General features: G+C 32.9%; 2 protein-coding genes and 1 long non-coding RNA gene across 5 annotated transcripts; 2 read left to right on the plus strand and 1 right to left on the minus strand.

The window, feature by feature from the left end:
• Positions 1 to 583: 583 nt before the first annotated feature.
• On the plus strand, positions 584 to 10,396 carry LOC111718233 (pyridoxine-5'-phosphate oxidase). 3 transcript variants are annotated; one of them, XM_023493779.1, is made up of 12 exons: positions 584 to 710; positions 887 to 923; positions 2,501 to 2,577; positions 3,036 to 3,101; positions 4,548 to 4,605; positions 5,188 to 5,280; positions 5,626 to 5,683; positions 5,952 to 6,044; positions 6,218 to 6,278; positions 6,843 to 6,888; positions 7,523 to 7,585; positions 10,202 to 10,396. In XM_023493779.1, exons 1-12 carry the CDS (start codon positions 659 to 661, stop codon positions 10,284 to 10,286), a joined length of 789 nt encoding a protein of 262 aa, XP_023349547.1. In that variant the 5' UTR covers positions 584 to 658; the 3' UTR covers positions 10,287 to 10,396. The 3 variants fall into 3 exon arrangements, with proteins under 3 accessions (XP_023349547.1, XP_023349556.1, XP_023349561.1); XM_023493788.1 differs by having other exon boundaries at positions 887 to 911; XM_023493793.1 differs by lacking the exon at positions 584 to 710 and adding an exon at positions 1,972 to 2,109 and having other exon boundaries at positions 885 to 923.
• An 836-nt stretch (positions 10,397 to 11,232) lies between these two features.
• LOC111718274 (uncharacterized) lies at positions 11,233 to 14,185 on the plus strand. The gene is made up of 3 exons (XR_002769022.1): positions 11,233 to 11,294; positions 12,625 to 12,658; positions 13,227 to 14,185. It is a non-coding gene; the product is annotated as an uncharacterized LOC111718274 (long non-coding RNA).
• A 748-nt stretch (positions 14,186 to 14,933) lies between these two features.
• LOC111718226 (zinc finger protein 26) lies at positions 14,934 to 18,401 on the minus strand. The gene is made up of 3 exons (XM_023493769.1): positions 18,236 to 18,401; positions 17,987 to 18,133; positions 14,934 to 17,747 (listed from the first exon to the last, which is right to left on the minus strand). The coding sequence occupies exons 1-3, from the start codon at positions 18,375 to 18,377 to the stop codon at positions 16,504 to 16,506; spliced, it is 1,533 nt and encodes a 510-aa protein (XP_023349537.1). The 5' UTR covers positions 18,378 to 18,401; the 3' UTR covers positions 14,934 to 16,503.
• Between the last annotated feature and the right edge of the window lie 65 nt (positions 18,402 to 18,466).

The following is an 18,466-nucleotide window of genomic DNA, read 5'->3' on the forward strand; positions in this document are numbered from 1 at the left end:
ACCCTTATTCATTTCTAGTTTGCAGAGTTTGTAGTTGATTTAGTCATTCACAGGGAAATGGATCGCGAAATTCCGGTTATTTACAAATTAAATCGAGTTCACCAGAAGAAAATATTGAAATACGCAAAATTTCGACAAACTAAGAAATGTATTTTAATCACTAAACATTGTTTCTGTTGTTTTAGATCGAAAGCAAAGGTATGTACATGAATCACGAAATAATTTTTTTCTACTAGAACGTTCGACAATGCACCAGATATAAATATGCGTCACTTTCACTGCGTAATTGTTTTCACGCACTGCATCAATTATGTGACAATAATATAGATTACGCACAAACCACTTTCACAATGTACGCTTCTCTATCAGCCTATACAGGCTTGTGGTGTGTGCTTAACTGTGACTTGTATTAAGAGTGGGTGTAAGTGAACAATATAACAGCTGTTCCAAGAATGAGAGATAAACATATAGATAGATAGATAAATAGATATTTTTCAAGAATAATAACAAATGTCGTCTTAATTTGAGAATACGACATTATATAAAACTAAAAAGTGTACGCAATGTACCTCATAACCTTTTTGCATAATGTAATGTTCTTGGGTAATATTTAATTTCTGATCTAACAAGTTTGTGAATCTGCGAGTTCTGTGATTAAATGAAGGGGTTCAGAGTTAATTTGAAGAAAACAAGAGTTCTTAGAAACCTAGGAATTTATTTAAGTTACAATTTATTAAATTTTCATATTTTTTCTAGTTTTCCATGCATATATGCATCAAATATTGAATTTTCGCTTTACACTAGTATTTTCAGTTTGGTTTGTCCATGACATAATTAGAACAATTTTTAAATTGACAATTTTTGTAAACTTAAATTTTAATATCAGTGCTTGACAGCAGTTTAAAAACAAGGTTTATATATAGGTTTGCCAATTTTATTTATAAAATGAGGAAAATTTGAATTTCTATTTTAAAATATTATTTTAAAAAAGATCACTTAATGTCAGTTATTTTTTAAATTTGTTTTAGTTTAAGCCTATTGAAAGGCACCATTTGTTTATTTGTTTTGGAACTTTTAAAAATTTTGATATTTGATCCTAATTCATGGCCATTTTACAATTTTTTTCCATTATTAATTGCACAATGTATATGTGACAATTGCACAATGTATATGTGACAATTGCACAATGTATATGTGATAATTGCTCAATTGTATGTATGACAATTGCACAATTGCACATGCGACAATGGCACAATTGTACTTGTGACAAATGCACAATGTATATGTGACAATTGCACATTGTAAACGTGACAATTGCACAATTGCATGTGTGACAATTGCACGGTTGCATATGTGACAATTGCACAATGTATATGTGACAATTGCACAATTGTATATGTGACAATTGCATAATTGTATATGTGACAATTGCACACTGTATATGTGACGATTGCACAATGTATATGTGACAATTGCACAATGTATATGTGACAATTGCACATTGTATATGTGACTATTGCACAATTGTATATGTGACAATTTCACAATTGTGCATGTGAAAATTGGACAATTGTATATGTGACAAATGCACAATTTCACATTGTATATGTGACAATTGCAAAGTTGTTTATGTGACAAATGCACAATTGTATATGTGACAATTGCACAATGTATTTGTGACAATTGCACACAATTGTATATGTGACAATTGCACACAATTGTATATGTGACAATTGCACAATGAATTCGTGACTATTGCATATTTGTATATTTGATACTTGCACAATTGTATATGTAACAATGTGAGACAATCACAATTGACACATCTTTGGGTCTGTCCTAGAGATCGCTGTTTGGACCCCCCCCCCCAGGGCCGCCCTTCCCTTCTATCAATTTTATACATGACAACCAAAAGTATTGATATTTATTTTGGATTATTTAAGATCAGAAGGTATGTTAAGATAATTTCAGGGCCGAGCGCTGCGGCTAGGACATGTTAGAGGGCCGAGCGCCGCAGCTAGGACAATCTAGGGGGGCCAGCGCTGCGGCCACATGTCCAACTTTGACCATGTATAACATATGAGCTAGCTCTATGTACAAAATTGATAGGTTGGATTATAATAGAATAAAAATGTTTTCTAGAAAATTACTTTTGTTTTTTTAGAACATAAAATATATTCTTTAAATGGCAAGTTATGATGTTTAGAAAATAAAATATATTCTTTAAATGGGAAGTTATGATGTTTAGAACATAAAATATATTCTTTAAATGGCAAGTTATGATGTTTAGAAAATAAAATATATTCTTTAAATGGCAAGTTATGATGTTTAGAACATAAAATATATTCTTTAAATGACAAGTTATTATGTTTAGAAAATAAAATATATTCTTTAAATGGCAAGTTATGATGTTTAGAAAATAAATAAAATATCTTAAATGGCAAGTTATGATGATTAGAAAATAAAATGTATTCTTTAAATGGCAAGTTATGATGTTTAGAAAAATGAGTGTTGATATCCATGGAATGCGAAAACCCTACAATGACAACACCAATACGTTCGAATTCAAGGATTTAGGAAACTTAACAACATTGTAACAAATAATTTAATAATTGCAGAGAGAACAAGAAAACAGTTTTTAATTTGTTTATTATAAAATTTTGTTGTACAGAACTATCTCTAAGAAGTGCTCTGAACATGTTTAGAGTTATAATAATTGTAATAATAGTTGTAATAATTGCAAAAATTTTTGCGACATTTCTTTAAGTAAAAGTGGAAGAACGCCAGTTTTTCAGCTTCAAGAAACTACAATATATCAGATTTTTGGAATATTTCTATCATATTTATTTTTTTATTGTATGTTCGATAAATCTAAATCTAAGTCAAATTTGTGGGTCGAATTTTGCCACTTTAAATATACAACATTTATAAAGGGGGGGTCAGAAATCATAAACTGAAGTAATATATATCCAATTTATTCTTTTCTAACAATTTTTTTTTTTATTTAACAATTTATTATGTTGTGTGGCATTTAGTTTCAAAAGAACCATTTGCCCAGTTTAAGGCATGGTTTAATGAAGCATCACATCATGAAAGAATAGGTAACAATTTTACTATGTTTAATTTGATTCCAGACTATTTATTATATAGACGAGTTCTTTCTTAACATATGTAATCCCCACTCCCCCTCCCAGTATAAAAAAAAGTTTTCAATGCTGTATTCGTTTTCTAAAATAGAGTCCTTCAATTAAACCGCATGGAGAGAATAACTTTGGAATAATGATAGAATTAAGATAGAAGCTTAAATGAGTTTAGCATTTTAAAATATTCTAGATGGGCAAGTTCGTTCATCGTTCAAGTCCCATTTCGTTCGTTTTTTTTCAATCGAATGAAACAAATTGATTTTGTTCTCCAAATTATTGTTCATTTTCCATCTTTTTCGTTCGTTTTCTCATTAAACAATCGTTCAGTAAAAAAAGATTGTGTTTTCTAAAATTAGTTCGAAAAAATCAATCGTTTGGTATAAAATAAGCGTTTTTGTTTAATTTTGTATCAAAAAAACTATCGCCTTTTCCATTTTTTTTGAAAATTTGTTCGCTTAGCAAAAACTATCGTTTTGTGTAAAGTTGTTCCGAAAATCGTTCGTTCAATAAAAATCAATTTTTTTTTTAGGTACCATTCGAACGATTTTAAACTGTTCCTTTTGTTGTTGTTTTTCGTGCGTTTTTAAAAAACGATAAATTTTTCATTTCTCTGAGTAATCCATTTCGTTTGTTCATCGTTTATTTTGAAGGACACCCTTTTCGTTCGTTCAAAAACGATGCCCCCATCTCTGGTATTAATAATGGATAAAAAAATGAGATCTTGAAGGAGCTTGTGACTTCAACTTGACCCTCTCTCCATTTAAAGAGTTTCATATCCAATATAACCTTTGGACCTTTGTCTGAGCACTCTTGGAAATATCCTTGTTTTTCTAAAAATTGATTATTCTCAATTGCGGTTGTGTGTAGAAGTGGCTTCAAGATTTAAAGGGAAGAGAATACTTTTTATTAAAGAAGAATGAACAAATGTTTTATCCATTAAAGGTTTTAATTTTAATCGGGCTTGAAAAACATTACCTCATAACAGTCTTTAAACTAAAAATAAAGTTGTTAAAAAAGATTAAAAAAATATTTTACTTGAAAGATGGAGGATTAGTAGGACATCAATTATATGAGATTAAATGGAATATGAACATAAAGATGGCAATACTCGATTCACATTGGTACCCTTTAAACCTTAATTTGATCAATAACGTAGAAGAAATTGCAATTTTTCTTGGGTTTGAAGTGTAATTCTGATAATCCCTTTATGTTTTCCTGCAATAGTCACATTAGTAGAAAACCTACATTTCAAAATAGTCAGTTTTTTAAATTGTAATTGATTCATATTTTATCAGACAAAGCCTTTAAGGGTGAATGGAGCATTTTCATCTTTGCATGGACGATTGATTGATTGATTGATTGATTGATTGATTTATTGAATGAAATTTATAATTCTTATTTTAGAGGAGGCAAATGCAATGTGTCTGGCTACAGCAACTAAAGATGGCCTCCCCTCTGCTAGGTAATATAAGAATTATTTTATATTTTAAGAGACTGTTTACCTAATTTCGATTAATTTCATATTGAGGCATATCTGAGTAACAATGAGGAAGATATCGTCGTTTTTCTTTCTTAAAATGTTTGAATTCTTACATTTTTCTTCAAAGTCAGTACACTTAAACCTAGTACAGAGACAGGACAGAGAACTCAGTGTTAATATCTTTTAAATATTTGCAAAAAGCCGGAAAATAGGAGTGTACGCAAGTGTATTGTGTGAACTCAACGCAGATGACGTAACATCTAGTCCTGGAAAATCTAGAATATTCTATTTCTAACGCGGTTTTCAAAAATTCGAATGTGAATATTTATATTCTGCCAATTAGAGAAAATAAGTAATAATATTTCTTGAATATAAACAGCTTAAAAAAAGTATTCAACAATTACAAGCGTTTATGTACCTGTGAATAAAGGAAATGAGACTGTCATCCTTGATCAGTCAACGGTTTAAAGGTTACCGTTGTAAAATGAAAGGTAACTTGAAATTATTCTTACAGTCCCTTTAAGGATAGTTCCGATTTTGGATGTTTAATGTTGAAATATTAAGAATGGTTTTACTGAAGAAGTTTGGAGCTGAGGGGTTTACCTTCTACACAAATTACACGAGCAGGAAGGCAGCAGAGCTGGAGGAGAATCCAAGGTATTTTGCCTTCTCTCCCCCGCGTGGCTTTGCGAGGGAGGGAAGGTGCACCACAGTAAAGTCTCATCCATAGGCATAGCGATTTAAAACTTTATCTGCAAACGATATACTCTTTTTGCTACAAGTTGTTTTTGTGCTCGATAATTTCTCTTTAGGGTTAAATTTGATTAAGTTACAGTCCAATTTAAACACGTGGAGATTCCTTTTATTGTGTTAAATAATGTTGCTAAGTTTTAATTTGGGCACTTAATTATGAATTACATTAGGAATATCTTCCGTGCCTCCCTCCTTTTCTTTTCAAAAAATACTTTTCAGTTTCCAACAAAATCTATGTTTTTTTATAAGGGCATCTTTAGTTTTCTACTGGGAGCCCCTGAAGAAAAGTGTTCGTGTTGAGGGCAAGGTAAAATATTTATAAAAATAAGATAAATCTCTTCTTAAAGAAATGACCTGAATCCGGATCCGGATTTGGATCCGGATCACATGTTCATTTGAAAGTTGTTTTCTTGTTCTCACTACACACTATATGATAAATCAATTCCTATGTTTTTTGGGACACTATTTATTATGTGGATAATTTTATTTTTTGGTCTGAAAGGAAGACCTAAAGCGTCCTACGCCACTGGGCTCTTAAATTTTGTCAAGAATCCCTTATATTTGATTCTTTTAAGGTTATTCGAATCCCAGCCTCTGAGAGTAAAGAATACTTTGAATCCAGGCCGATCTCAAGCCAAATCGGGGCCTGGGTCTCAGACCAAAGCAAGGTACTTTTTTGTGCATCCAAAACCCTTCATTTTTTCTCGTATTTTTTTCATGAAAGATATTCATCGAATAATATTAAAGTATATCAGAAGCCATATTCATAAAAGAGACAAAAAAATTTTAAAACTATTAGAAATTGTTATTGTTAATGATATTTTAAATTATTGTTGTCAAGGTTATCAAGAATAGAAGTGTACTAACCGAAAAGGAGGAAGAACTTACAAAGAAATATTCAGGAATTTTTCAAATATTGGCGTTAACATTGTTATATCGGCTTTGAGGGGTAATATGGGGAAAATTTCATTCACCCCACGTTCGCAAAATTTACAAGCAATAATTTAAACCATTTTCCCATAAGTTTAAATAGACTTCTTGGCTGAAATTCTCATTTCCCGTCATTTCAAGTTTCAAGTGACCCTCCGTAGACTACATATGTAAAGATGACAATTAGGCATGACTTACAACCGCAACCTTAAAAGCTTTGTCTGATCAAGCATAAAATAGATATCCATGTTTTGTTTTTGAAAACTGTTTATTTTTCATTTGAGAAACTTTGGAAAGTGATTTACGCAATTCTTGCTTAAGAATCCATGGCAAAATTATCAGAATTTAACACTTCGTAATAAAAACAACATTATCTGTAACATTTTTTGTTAAATTAAGGTTTCAAGGATACCTTTGTAAGTCAGGTATTGTCATCTTTGCACAGAGTGTCGCTTAAAATGACGCAAACTGTCCCTTGAATGAAATGAATAATAAAAAATGTTAAGTTTTGTTTCTAAATTATTTGAATTTATCAGATGGCGAAACTAAACTTCCATATCCCGAACACTGGGGAGGTTACAGGTAAACAAAAAACAGGGGATTATATAATTGTTTAAGAATCCCCCTCCCTCCATCTTTAAGAATAGTCCCCCCTCCCTAGATATGTGTTTGCAATAATTGCGTGGACCGCGTAGCTTTAAAGAATATGAGATATTTTAACGCTTTATGGTGTGAATTAAAAGTCTCATATGATCAGATTGTTATGGGAAAAATTAGCAAATGGAACCGTTTATATTCTTTTCAAATCCTCAAAAAACTGTAAAAGGGTGGAGGGTCTTTCAAATTCTTAATAAATATATATATTGTATAGATAAAGTACATACAGCCATAAAATGAGGAATGGGTTTTATATAATTTTAAAGGGATCGTCGCCGTAATTTTAAGTTACAGACTTGCATGTTATTGTTTTTGTCTAAAAAGTTTAAATTTTATTTGATATTTTTTATCAGCGATTTCTCTTCAATAGTGACAGGGGATTCGGCAATCGGAAACTAGGAAGGAAATTTACAGAATTTATTTCTATACACGATGTCAACGGCTTTCTCAATATTTCTGAGATCAAAATTAAAGGGAACTGTCATGAGAAACTTTTAAGTTGAGGCCATTAGAAATTACGTTAGCAGTCCCTTTATTATGATTATTTAATTTTTTTTAGAGTTGAAGCTTCCAGCATTGAGTTCTGGCAGGGTCAGAGTACTAGGATACATGATAGGATCAGGTACAGGATACATGATAGGATCAGGTACAGGATACATGATAGGATCAAGTACAGGATACATGATAGGATCAGGTACAAGATACATGATAGGATCAGGTACAGGATACATTATAGGATCAGGTACAGGATACAGGGTCAGAGTACTAGGATACATGATAGGATCAGGTACAGGATACATGATAGGATCAGGTACAGGATACATGATAGGATCAGGTACAGGATACATGATAGGATCAGGTACATGATACAGGGTCAGAGTACTAGGATACATGATAGGATCAGGTACAGGATACATGATACAGGGTCAAAGTAACAGGATACATGATAGGATCAGGTACATGATACAGGGTCAAAGTACCAGTATATATGATAGGGTTAGGTACAGGATACATGATACAGGGTCAAAGTAACAGGATATATGCTAGGATCAGGTACAGGATTCAGAATACAGGGTCAGATGAAAGGATCAGGTACAGGAGACAGGGTAAAAGTACCAGGATACATGATAGGGTCAGGTGCAGGATACAGGATACAGAATCAGATGAAAGGATCAGGTACAGGATATAAGGTCAAATTACCAGGATACATGATATGGTCAGGTACAGGATACATGATAGGATCAGGTACAGGATACAAGGGTGCGGTTTATCACCCCTTCTTTTCTCGCTCTACATGGCAGGGCTTGGAGAGAGGCTGCATGCTATGAAGGAAGTGGTTAACTTCAATGGATAAGTGGTATCTGCGTTTTTTTTTGCAGACGACTTGGTCCTGATTTCTAGGACAAGGGTTAGAGGAATGGAACGCATGTTGAAGGAGGTGTCTAGGTTCTGTAAAGGAGTATATATGAAGCTGTCTATAGAGAAAACAGTAATCCTCTCCAACAGCCAGGTAGGGCAGGTTTGGAAGGTAGAACCAGGAACACCAGACCTTGAAGCAACTCTGGCTGGCAAATATCTAGGAGTAGACATACAGGTTAAAGGAAGAAACCTTGTCAAGCCTAGAGAGGAGCGTGTGTTACAAATTGCGCAAAAGTATGCAAACACTATCATGGGCGTTACAAGAGCTGGACTAGACTGTGCGCTGGTAGCACATACACTATGGGAAAGATGTGCAATCCCAGCAGTTCTGTATGCTGTGGAGGCCATGTTGGTGACTGATGGAGTAGTTGACAAACTAGACAGCATCCAACACCAAGTAGCACGTTTTATACTACAGCTACCAAGATCAACTTCCAAGGAAGCGGGATACATGGATGCGGGTTTCAAACCAATGAAGGATAGGATAAGGGAACGCGTAGCATTATATGTGTGGGGTATTCTGCATAAGAAGTGCGACCCTATTCTTACCAATGTATTCGACGCGGCGACCGCAGCACACGACCCGTGGGCGAGAATGGTTGGGGACCTGGTGTCTGAATTGGGTATTGAAGCTTTTGACGGTCCCAAATCTAGGTTGAAGAAGAGGCTCACCGAAGTAGCAATACAAGGGGTTTTGAGGCAAAAGAAGCGGTTTGTGTCTCTAAACTGCATGCCAACCCCTCAAGTCTGGTTCAAACTTCAGCCACACGTATGTGATAGCAAAGCAGGGGGTTTGCTGAACAGACTTAGAGCGGGAGATGCTGGGCTAGGCAATCGCCGCCCAAACATCCATGGCTCTACAACAAAGTGGTGCCCACTTTGTCTTAATAAAGGGTTAGTTAGCCACCTTTCTGAAACTCATGTTGTCGTATCTTGCCAGGCTGTAGCCTATGAAAGGTCAGCTTCAGGATTGGGAGTAGTCATGACCGATTCGACCCGGAGCGGTACGACAGTCCTCACTAGGATCTTAGGGGGTGACAATGCCTCTAGAGAAGTGCTTCTGAAGAGAGCGGATAAGCTTAGCTTGTTGCTGGACAGGTGGATGGAACTGGCAGGAGCACTTTAAAAACGGTAACCTCTATTCTTCACCTAAAGGGTTGACAGATACCAACCAACCAATGGTTTTAATTGGTTAGCCAACTGACTGGAATGTATCTACTTTATTTCTCTAGATTTGGACTAGAAGATGGGGATTTAAAGGTCTAGTTAGAACAGGGGCGGGGCAGTGCACCCTGCTGCCTGGGCGGTCTGGGGGGCCCACAATGGGGTCTCTTGCAGATTTCACTTCCTTATGATTCCTTACAGGATACAGGATACAGGGTCAGAGTACTAGGATACATGTTAGGATCAGGTGAGACAGGATACAGGTTCAGAGTGCTAGGATACAGGATAGGATCAGGTACAGGATACAGGGTCAGAGCTCTAGGATACATGATACATGATTAGGTGATACTGGATTCAGGATAAAGGATACATAATACAGGATATGGGATATAGAATACAGGATACAAGTGAAGGTGGTATAGGATACAGGATACTATTCTCTTTTGAAGAGACACATATCAAAATGTTAGAATAAAATTAAACGTATTTTCAAATCTCGGGATTCCATTTCGGGGGTCTTTTCAGATTTCTCCTCTTATTCTTATGCAAGCTAAGTTGCAATCTTGTTAAGAAAAAGGTTGTGTCCAAATTCTTTAATGTGCATTTTGATTAAATTTTCCTGTTTATAGTGATAATAAATTTACTTCCTGTTTAGGTTCCGGCGAGCTAGTGATGCCAATGATGAGAATCCTCGTATTCAAGGCGAGGATGGGTGGATAATAGAACGACTGGCTCCTTAAATAATTTAGCTCGATCTGGGATATTTTGATGAATTGTATACATGCAGTTTTTATTTTATTTTGCATATTTTAAAATCTATGTTGAAAAAATAAACATTTCAATTAGGTCATTTTTGGTGTGTTTACAACCAAAGTTTGTATTTAAAAAAAACTTGAAATCGCTTGATTTTTAGAAATGATTTTTTAAATTAATTAATTAATCAATTTAATTTCAGAAGAATGGGTTGGTTCGAACTGTTTATGGGTAAAGAGAGAATATGATGAGGCCAGAACCCAGTAGGAATAAATAAAATCGAGGGATCACTTAAATTTAAAAGTTGGCCCAGCAGATGTTGAGATTAAGCATTGCAGATAAATCCGATCTCACTGAAAAGTTCTGACCTGAGTTCCCATCTTCCCTCTTAAACTTATAGACTGATAGTCTTCATGTTACTGTGCTAAGGATTAAAGGGACCGGAGACACATATTCAAGTTTCTTCCATTTAAAGAGTGGTATAGTCCGATTCACAACAGTAAGCTTAAAAGCTTTTTCTTATTTAAAACTCGCTGAAAGGCCTGGCGTTGCCCGAAGACATTTTTTTAAAACCTATTTTTTTTAGCCTATGTTACCCCCAGGCTACCCATGAGTGTCCACAAAAAATGAGCGACCAGAGGGAACATACATATGAATGTCTTTTTTTTATTTTATAGATATAGAAGATAAATGAGATATTAATGAGTTCTCTATAAAAAATGGTTTATCAATTGCGGATTATTTGTCATAGAACCATGGAGAAAATTGTTAAAATTAAACACTTCTTAAGCAAAAAAAAATCAGGATATCTTCCACATTATTCATCAGACAATGGTTTAAAGGGTACCGTAGTGAAATAGTCATGGCCCCCTTTAAATGGAGTGTCACTAGAAATTACAACAACAATCCCTTTAATTTATTCCTTGTTTAGGGACGGATACGGAGGGATTGCATGTGAGCGAGTAACTCCTCTTACTGGTAGAACTGCTAAACAAGTAATTTACATAGATTTAATTTAAATTAAGGATTCTCTTTTACTTGTAGAAATGCTAAACAAGTAATTTACATAGATTTAATTTAAATTAAGGATTCTCTTTTACTTGTAGAACTGCTAAACAAGTAATTTACATAGATTTATTTTAAATTATGGATTCTTTTTTATTTGTAAAACTGCTAAACAAGTAATTTAAATAGATTTATTTTAAATTAAGGATTCTCTTTTTACTTGCAGAACGACTAAGCAAGTAATTTACATGTGGAACGGCTAAAAAGTACAATTTACATAGTTTGGTTTTAAATTAAGTTTATATATTATCAATTTAATCGAATCTGGAAGCTGGTGTTTCCGAAAAATAAAAGTTGATATGTGTTGAATGTTGATACCAATATCTCTCAACATACCCAATTCTTCTCTTAAAGGGACTTTAGGAGTAAGATTAAATTGACCCCCCATTTCACCCTTTAAACTTTTGACAGTTCAAGGATGAACGAAGTATCTTTATTTTTTAATTAAAAATTGATTATTTTCAACCAAGGTTACGCAATAAAAGTAAGATTTATGTTGAAATATCTTAATAAAGGAAATTTTTAGAACTACAAATTTTAGAATTAAAAAATCGATGATTTTACTCAGAAAGAGGTTGAACGGGTACTGTTTTGAATCGGACAATACCAATGTTTAAAAAAATAATTCTTCCATCCTTTTTAGTTTTCCAAAAATATTCAAATTACACACAAGATGTAAAAACTTAACCAAATTAGGATATTTTCATTTGACTAAAATTATGTGAATTACCATGGAAAATGCAATTTTGTTTGCTAAATTTAAATTTCCTGAGGTTTTTAGCAATAACTGAGAAAATAATTATGACATAACTATTTTTTATATAAAACTCTTTCAAAGAGTAAGTTTTAACTGCACTCAAATTATGTCAATTGAGAGTTTTCAGGTCGCAGGAAAATATTATAATCTAATGCTTATGCAATAAGGTATCAACACATATCCCTGTTATTGTTTCATGGAAGCTGCCTTCAAACTTGAACCAGAAGAGGGGTGGAAGAAACTGTAACTGTACAAGCTCCTATTTTCTAATCCTGACAAAAATGCAGACTTTCTATATTATAAACAATGAGTTTCACTAGATCTAATTGTTAAAGTTTGGTGTACACCATCAGGTTTCTAAGATTTAGGTTTCGAAAATTTAATTCTGTGGCAAGGGTTCAGTTCCCTCTGCAAATGCTTATTGTTCAGTTCCTTATCAATTGTCACTTTTGATTTGCATATCCTTTTCCAAATTATTAATCTAATTTCTTTACTTATTTCAGTGGTTGGGCACAATGTCCGGAGTTTTAGTAGCAGGTAATAATTAAATCATAATCATATAATATCCCTAGGCCTTCGATTTCCAAAAGATTGTTTCTTAAAAAATAACAAAGAACTTAGACGTAACGAAAATTTGGGTTTTTTTTTTAAGAAAACAAAATCTGAACAAAATTTTGCATGTATCTATTTTGAAAGAGCTGGCAAACCACATTTTGAATTTATGCCAGTACTAGGAGTGTCTAATGAATTTTGTTCTGAGAAAATTAGATGCACAAATAAATGTCGCAAATTGTTTCAAAAATCAAAGACACCCAATACTTTAATTTTTAGTGTACGCTCTTTAGGACTGATTACTTGATTACCAAAGCCATATTTAACATTCAACTCATTTTATTCTTCATCTTAATCAATGGCGAGTATTTTCAGAAAAAAATAATTTAGTTTTTTTTTTATAAATATGCAAACTTGACAAATTCGCATAAAAATTCCCATAACCAGAAATATTCCTGTATTTTGTTCACAATATCTCAATATTTTGCAACCCTAAACATGTGCCTTGCAAAAAAAAATAACGCTAATGCTGAGTTTTATACCTTTTTTTTAGGATTTTGTGTGTTTGTGCTCCTGGCTGTTGTTAAAAAAGATGAAAAATTTAAAAAAGAAATTTTGGATCCAACTAAAAAGATGCTATTCCATAGCTAGTAAATCTCAATTTTTATCAATTCCCTAGTATTTTTTAAGTGACTTGTAATCTAATTTGCTAAAACTTATATTTCTATAACTTCCTTGTCATTTCAAGAAAGATTTCATCAGCAGAGACAAGGAAGAAAGATGACAATTTCCATATAATAACTCATTAAGAAGATTCACTTAAAGTCGTGTAGATAATCACTGAAAATAAGTTTGTAACACTGCAGAGTAAATATACCTCACTTGTTTATAGCTGAATTAGTAAATTTCAATCACAGTCTGTATTTAACCATATTTATTGTGATTTAGTTAATATTCTGTATAACAGTATGTAATTATGTATTAAAGAACTCATAGGAATTCTAGCAAAATATATGTGTAACTACAGGGTTACCCACAAAGGAATATGATAAGCCTAAAAAGACGACCCAAAACTTTGAATATGACCATCTGAATTGAACTATCTTTATTAAAGTCTTTTTATTGATTAACTTAAAAGGGTTAGGAGATAAAAAAGCTTCTTTTAAAATGTAGAAAAGCATGGGTGTAAGAAAAAAACTCAAAAAATTCTGAGTAGTTGTCTCTGCAGTCTAATTCTTTGTGGGTTACCTTTCCTACAAAAAAAATAAATGTTGTTTTCATTTCTTTAAACAGAAATCTAAAGATTTCGCGAATTTTTTCTGTTTTCTTCAAAATGTTAAGAATCGACATTTTTATGATATTAATTCTTCTGGAACTGTAGTTTAAAGTGAGCCTCTATGCAAAGATAGCAATACCCGTCTTACAACGGTATCCTTGAAACCTTAATCTGATCAAAAATGTGGAAAATCCCGTTGTTTGCCTGACTCGTAAAGAATAAATTTTGATAACTTGTCCCTTACTTCGTTTAAGCAAGATATGCGCAAGTTACTTTTGTAGAGAAATCTCAAATGGAAACTTCAGTTTAAAACAAAAACTTCGATATCTAATGCATACTTAGTAAGACAAAGATTTAAGGGTTATACATTTCCTGCTAATAACAAACAATGGAGAAATTCACAGAAATAAAACCTCCAAGAGTTGTAAAAACGACGTTATCTGGTCAGATTAAGGTTTCAAGGGTACCGTTGTAAATCGGGCATTGTCATCTATGCATAATGGGTCTATGCATAATCTTATGCGGCCCTCCATTTAAAGAGAAGCAAGAGCCCAGTACAGGAGGGAAAGATGTCTTCCTTGAAGGAAATTATTTCTTCCTTTAATCCCAAACTCTTCTAGCTTCAATTGATCTTTGATAATCTTTGATAAATAAAGCATATTAAGTGAAACGATGCAAATTAAGTGAAAAGAAATTTGGAAAGATAAAAAAGCTTGCTTAATTTTAGTCGACTGAGACAAAACAGCAGATTTGTAAAGAATCCTAAGAACTTGGTTACCAATAGGTGTAAATAGTCCCAAAATCATGTTGGGGTATCATGTTATTTTTTCATGGTTTCTTCGAGCCTTACGGGAAAAAAAGATTGATTTGTTGCGCCGGTTTTTAAATTATTTTCCCCATAAGCTAGGTTTTGGGTTTTACTTGCCTTTTAATGTCCAATTTTGCATTCCCTTCTCCAGATCATATTGAATAATTACAGGGATATCTAACCATTAAATGTTTATTTTCAACATGCGTTTTAAGATGACTTGCTTTAGTAGCAGAATAATCACAGAATTGACAAGGATAAACCTTACATAGTTTCCTTTTATACGTTCCTTCAATTTTTGAGTTTGAATTGCCAGATAATCACATTAATCACAAGGGAAGTTATGCAAACTTTTTTAATGTCTTTTCAGAATATAATCTGTACATGTAAATTCACAATGGTCGCATGGAAATCTCCATCCTTTTTATTTACTTTTCATGCATTCCTTTAGATTTGTAACTTTGTTTAGTTTATTTGATTCAGGAAATTCTTCAACCTGAATTATTTAACCTGGACAAGTAATCATAATCTTCAAACATATTTCTGTTCATTCTACCATAGATTAATTTTATGATACTAGGCTTTTAGAGCGCTTCGCGCCCATCTTTTATTCTAATTGTGAACATTTTCTCTTTGTATACATGTAAAACAAAAACAAAAAGTTCGCGGATTCAAAAAATCGTGGATTTTTCAAATTTAAAGGAAATTGAATTGTGTTGGAGGCAAATCTTAGAAATTTTGATCATCCATATAAACCTGGGTACATGTGAAGTCCCACACAAAATTTGAGCCCAATCGGTTCAGGCGTTTTGGATATACAAACAGACAAGCAAAGTATATATATATATATATATTTTAAATGGTGTAAAGAAAGTAATGCATCAGACTGTTTTGGCGCTAAATTGGAGAAAAAAAGTGCGATCAACAAATAATTGAGGAATCTTCCTCAAATCTAGAGAATGGACAAACATCTTCCTAAATAATAAGTTCTTCTTTTATTTTTATTTCTTCCTAAAATGAATTCTTCTTTCATATAATCTGCCATTCTTTCTGAAATATTAAAAATATACGAAAAATGTTGAAACAGTCTTAAGACAATTACTTAATACAGATTAATATGCATAAGGATGAAAATATGATTGAATTTTTTAAATTCAAATAATTGGACAAATAAATGTTTCCCTTGGTATTGTTAAAGAGAGCAGGAGTGAACTAAAAGACTAGAGTTTATCTACTAAAAAATAGGCTTAAAATATTCAAGGAAGGATGAAAGGATGGAGGGGGGGGAGAAGAGCTGTATGTTGATAATTGAAAAAGAGATTATAAAAGATGGAAAGGGCCGTATTACATCATTACTTTGAGACGCATTTTTCCTTGTAATTAATTGAAGAAAAATATATTTTTATAATCCCTAGTTAATCTTGTAGAATCATATTCTACTTCATGATAATTATTAAATAATATATAAGAATTTTCATTGGATTAGTTAGGAAATAAATACTGAGAAGTATTGTTATTGGTATTATTTATAAATTTGGCTTGTCGGTCTGTTTGTTTTTATCCAATAAACACATTCAAACATTTTCAAATTTTAGGCATGATATTGAATATGGTTTGCATTTAAAGTACTTTGTTAGAATAAAATCAGTTTATAATAGTCTTAAAAAAAACGAAACATTGGTTTAATGGAATTTGCAGAATTGGTTTATATTTTTATGTTCAATTTTTTATATTTCTGTCCAGATTTTATATTGTAATGGCATGTTTACTCTTTATATGATACTTCAGATTAGCTAGAGAAGTGGCCACATGTTCACATTTGTCACAAAGAAATCTCACTCCTTCATGCATGCTTTTTATATGGTTCTTGAGATTCCCAGCTTGGGTTGCAACATGATCACAGTGATCACAGGGATATCTCACTCCGTCATGCTTACTTTTAACATGTTTTCTCAGACCACTTGCTGTAGTGGCAGCATGTTCACAGTGTTCACAAGGATATCTTACTCCTTCATGCTTATTTTCGACATGTCCCTTCAGTTGACTTGCTGTAGTGGCAGCATAGTCACAGTGTTTACAAGGATATCTTACTCCTTCATGCGTTTTTTCAACATGTGTCTTCAGATGACATGCTGTAGTGGCAGCATAGTCACAGTGTTTACAAGGATATGAAACTCCTTCATGTTTACTTTCTACATGATTCTTCAGGCTACCTGCTGTAGTCGCGTTGTATTCACACTGTTCACATTGATATCTAACTCCTTCATGCTTTCTTTTAACATGGGATTTTAGACTACTTGCAGTAGCGCCCGAATAACCACAATTTTCACAAGAATATGTCACTCCTTCATGCTTATTATTAACATGATTCTTCAGACTACCTGCTGTAGTCGCGCTGTATTCACATTGGTCACAAGGATATCCATCTCTTTTATGCTTATTTGCAATATGGCTCTTCAGATTCCCAGCTTGGGTCGAAACATGATCACATTGATCACAAGGATATCTCACTCCTTCATGCTTATTTTTAATATGTTTTCTGAGATCACTTGATGTAGTGGCAGCATACTCACATTGTTTACAGGGATATCTTACTCCATCATGCTTATTTTTAACATGTCCCTTCAGTTGACTTGCTGTAGTGGCAGCATACTCACAGTGTTTACAAGGATATCTTACTCCTTCATGCTTAATTTTAACATGTGTTTTCAGATGACATGCTGTAGTGCCAGCATAGTCACAGTGTTTACAAGGATATGTAACTCCTTCATGCTTACTTTCGACATGATTCTTCAGACTACCTGCTGTAGTCGCATTGTATTCACACTGGTCACAAGGATATCTAACTCCTTTATGTTTATATGCAATATGGCTCTTCAGATTTCCAGGTTTGGTTGCCGCATAATCACATTCACCACAAGAGTATCCTATTCCTTCATGTTTACTCTTCTTGCGTCTTTTTGGTTTCGAGTAAATATTTATGATTTCACCTGAACAGTTTAATAGAAATAATAGAATAGAAATAATGTCGCTCAGTAATTAAATACTTTTAACTAATTCCAAGTTTTTTCGTTGTTAGAAAATCTTTATGAAAGCAGAAAAAATCAACAATAAGAACAAGTTTATAATTGATAATTATTAAAAAAAGGAGTGATGGGAGTCCTAAGTTTTATTTAGCAAATAAAGAAGACATAATAAAAAATATATAAGTATTAAAAAAAAATCCTACTTTTTAGTTGTGTACTTTCCATCTTCATACTCTCTCCCTGTACATAAACTGTACATGTATCTTCTACAGTAGAACTCTCTTCCTTGATTGAAACTGTTTCTTCTTTCCTTTCAGACTGTATTTCTTGAATTGTATTACTAGGAGCATCTAAAATCGAATACACATCAGGTTTAGAATAAATTAAAACTAGGTATTTTTGCGAAACAGTAAAGTCATTAGAAAATGTATTATATACTTCTGAAAACTTACCTATAATTTCTGTATTTTCATCTTTCTCCTGCAAACCCCAAGTACATGTTTCATCTAAACTAGAAGATGGACAAATTTCTTTTGTGGAGAAATTTTCGCCTTTCATTTTCACTAAATCTTTAACTATCACTTCTTCTACCATGCTATCTGAAAAATGAAGAATATGAAAATATTAATTGTGTATCATTTATAAATATGCTATTTATAACTCCTTTTGAAATAATATAATTT

The sequence above is a fragment of the Eurytemora carolleeae genome, unplaced genomic scaffold, assembly GCF_000591075.1.
Source record: "Eurytemora carolleeae unplaced genomic scaffold, Eaff_2.0 scaffold161, whole genome shotgun sequence".
Classification (NCBI taxonomy): Eukaryota; Metazoa; Arthropoda; class Copepoda; order Calanoida; family Temoridae; genus Eurytemora; species Eurytemora carolleeae.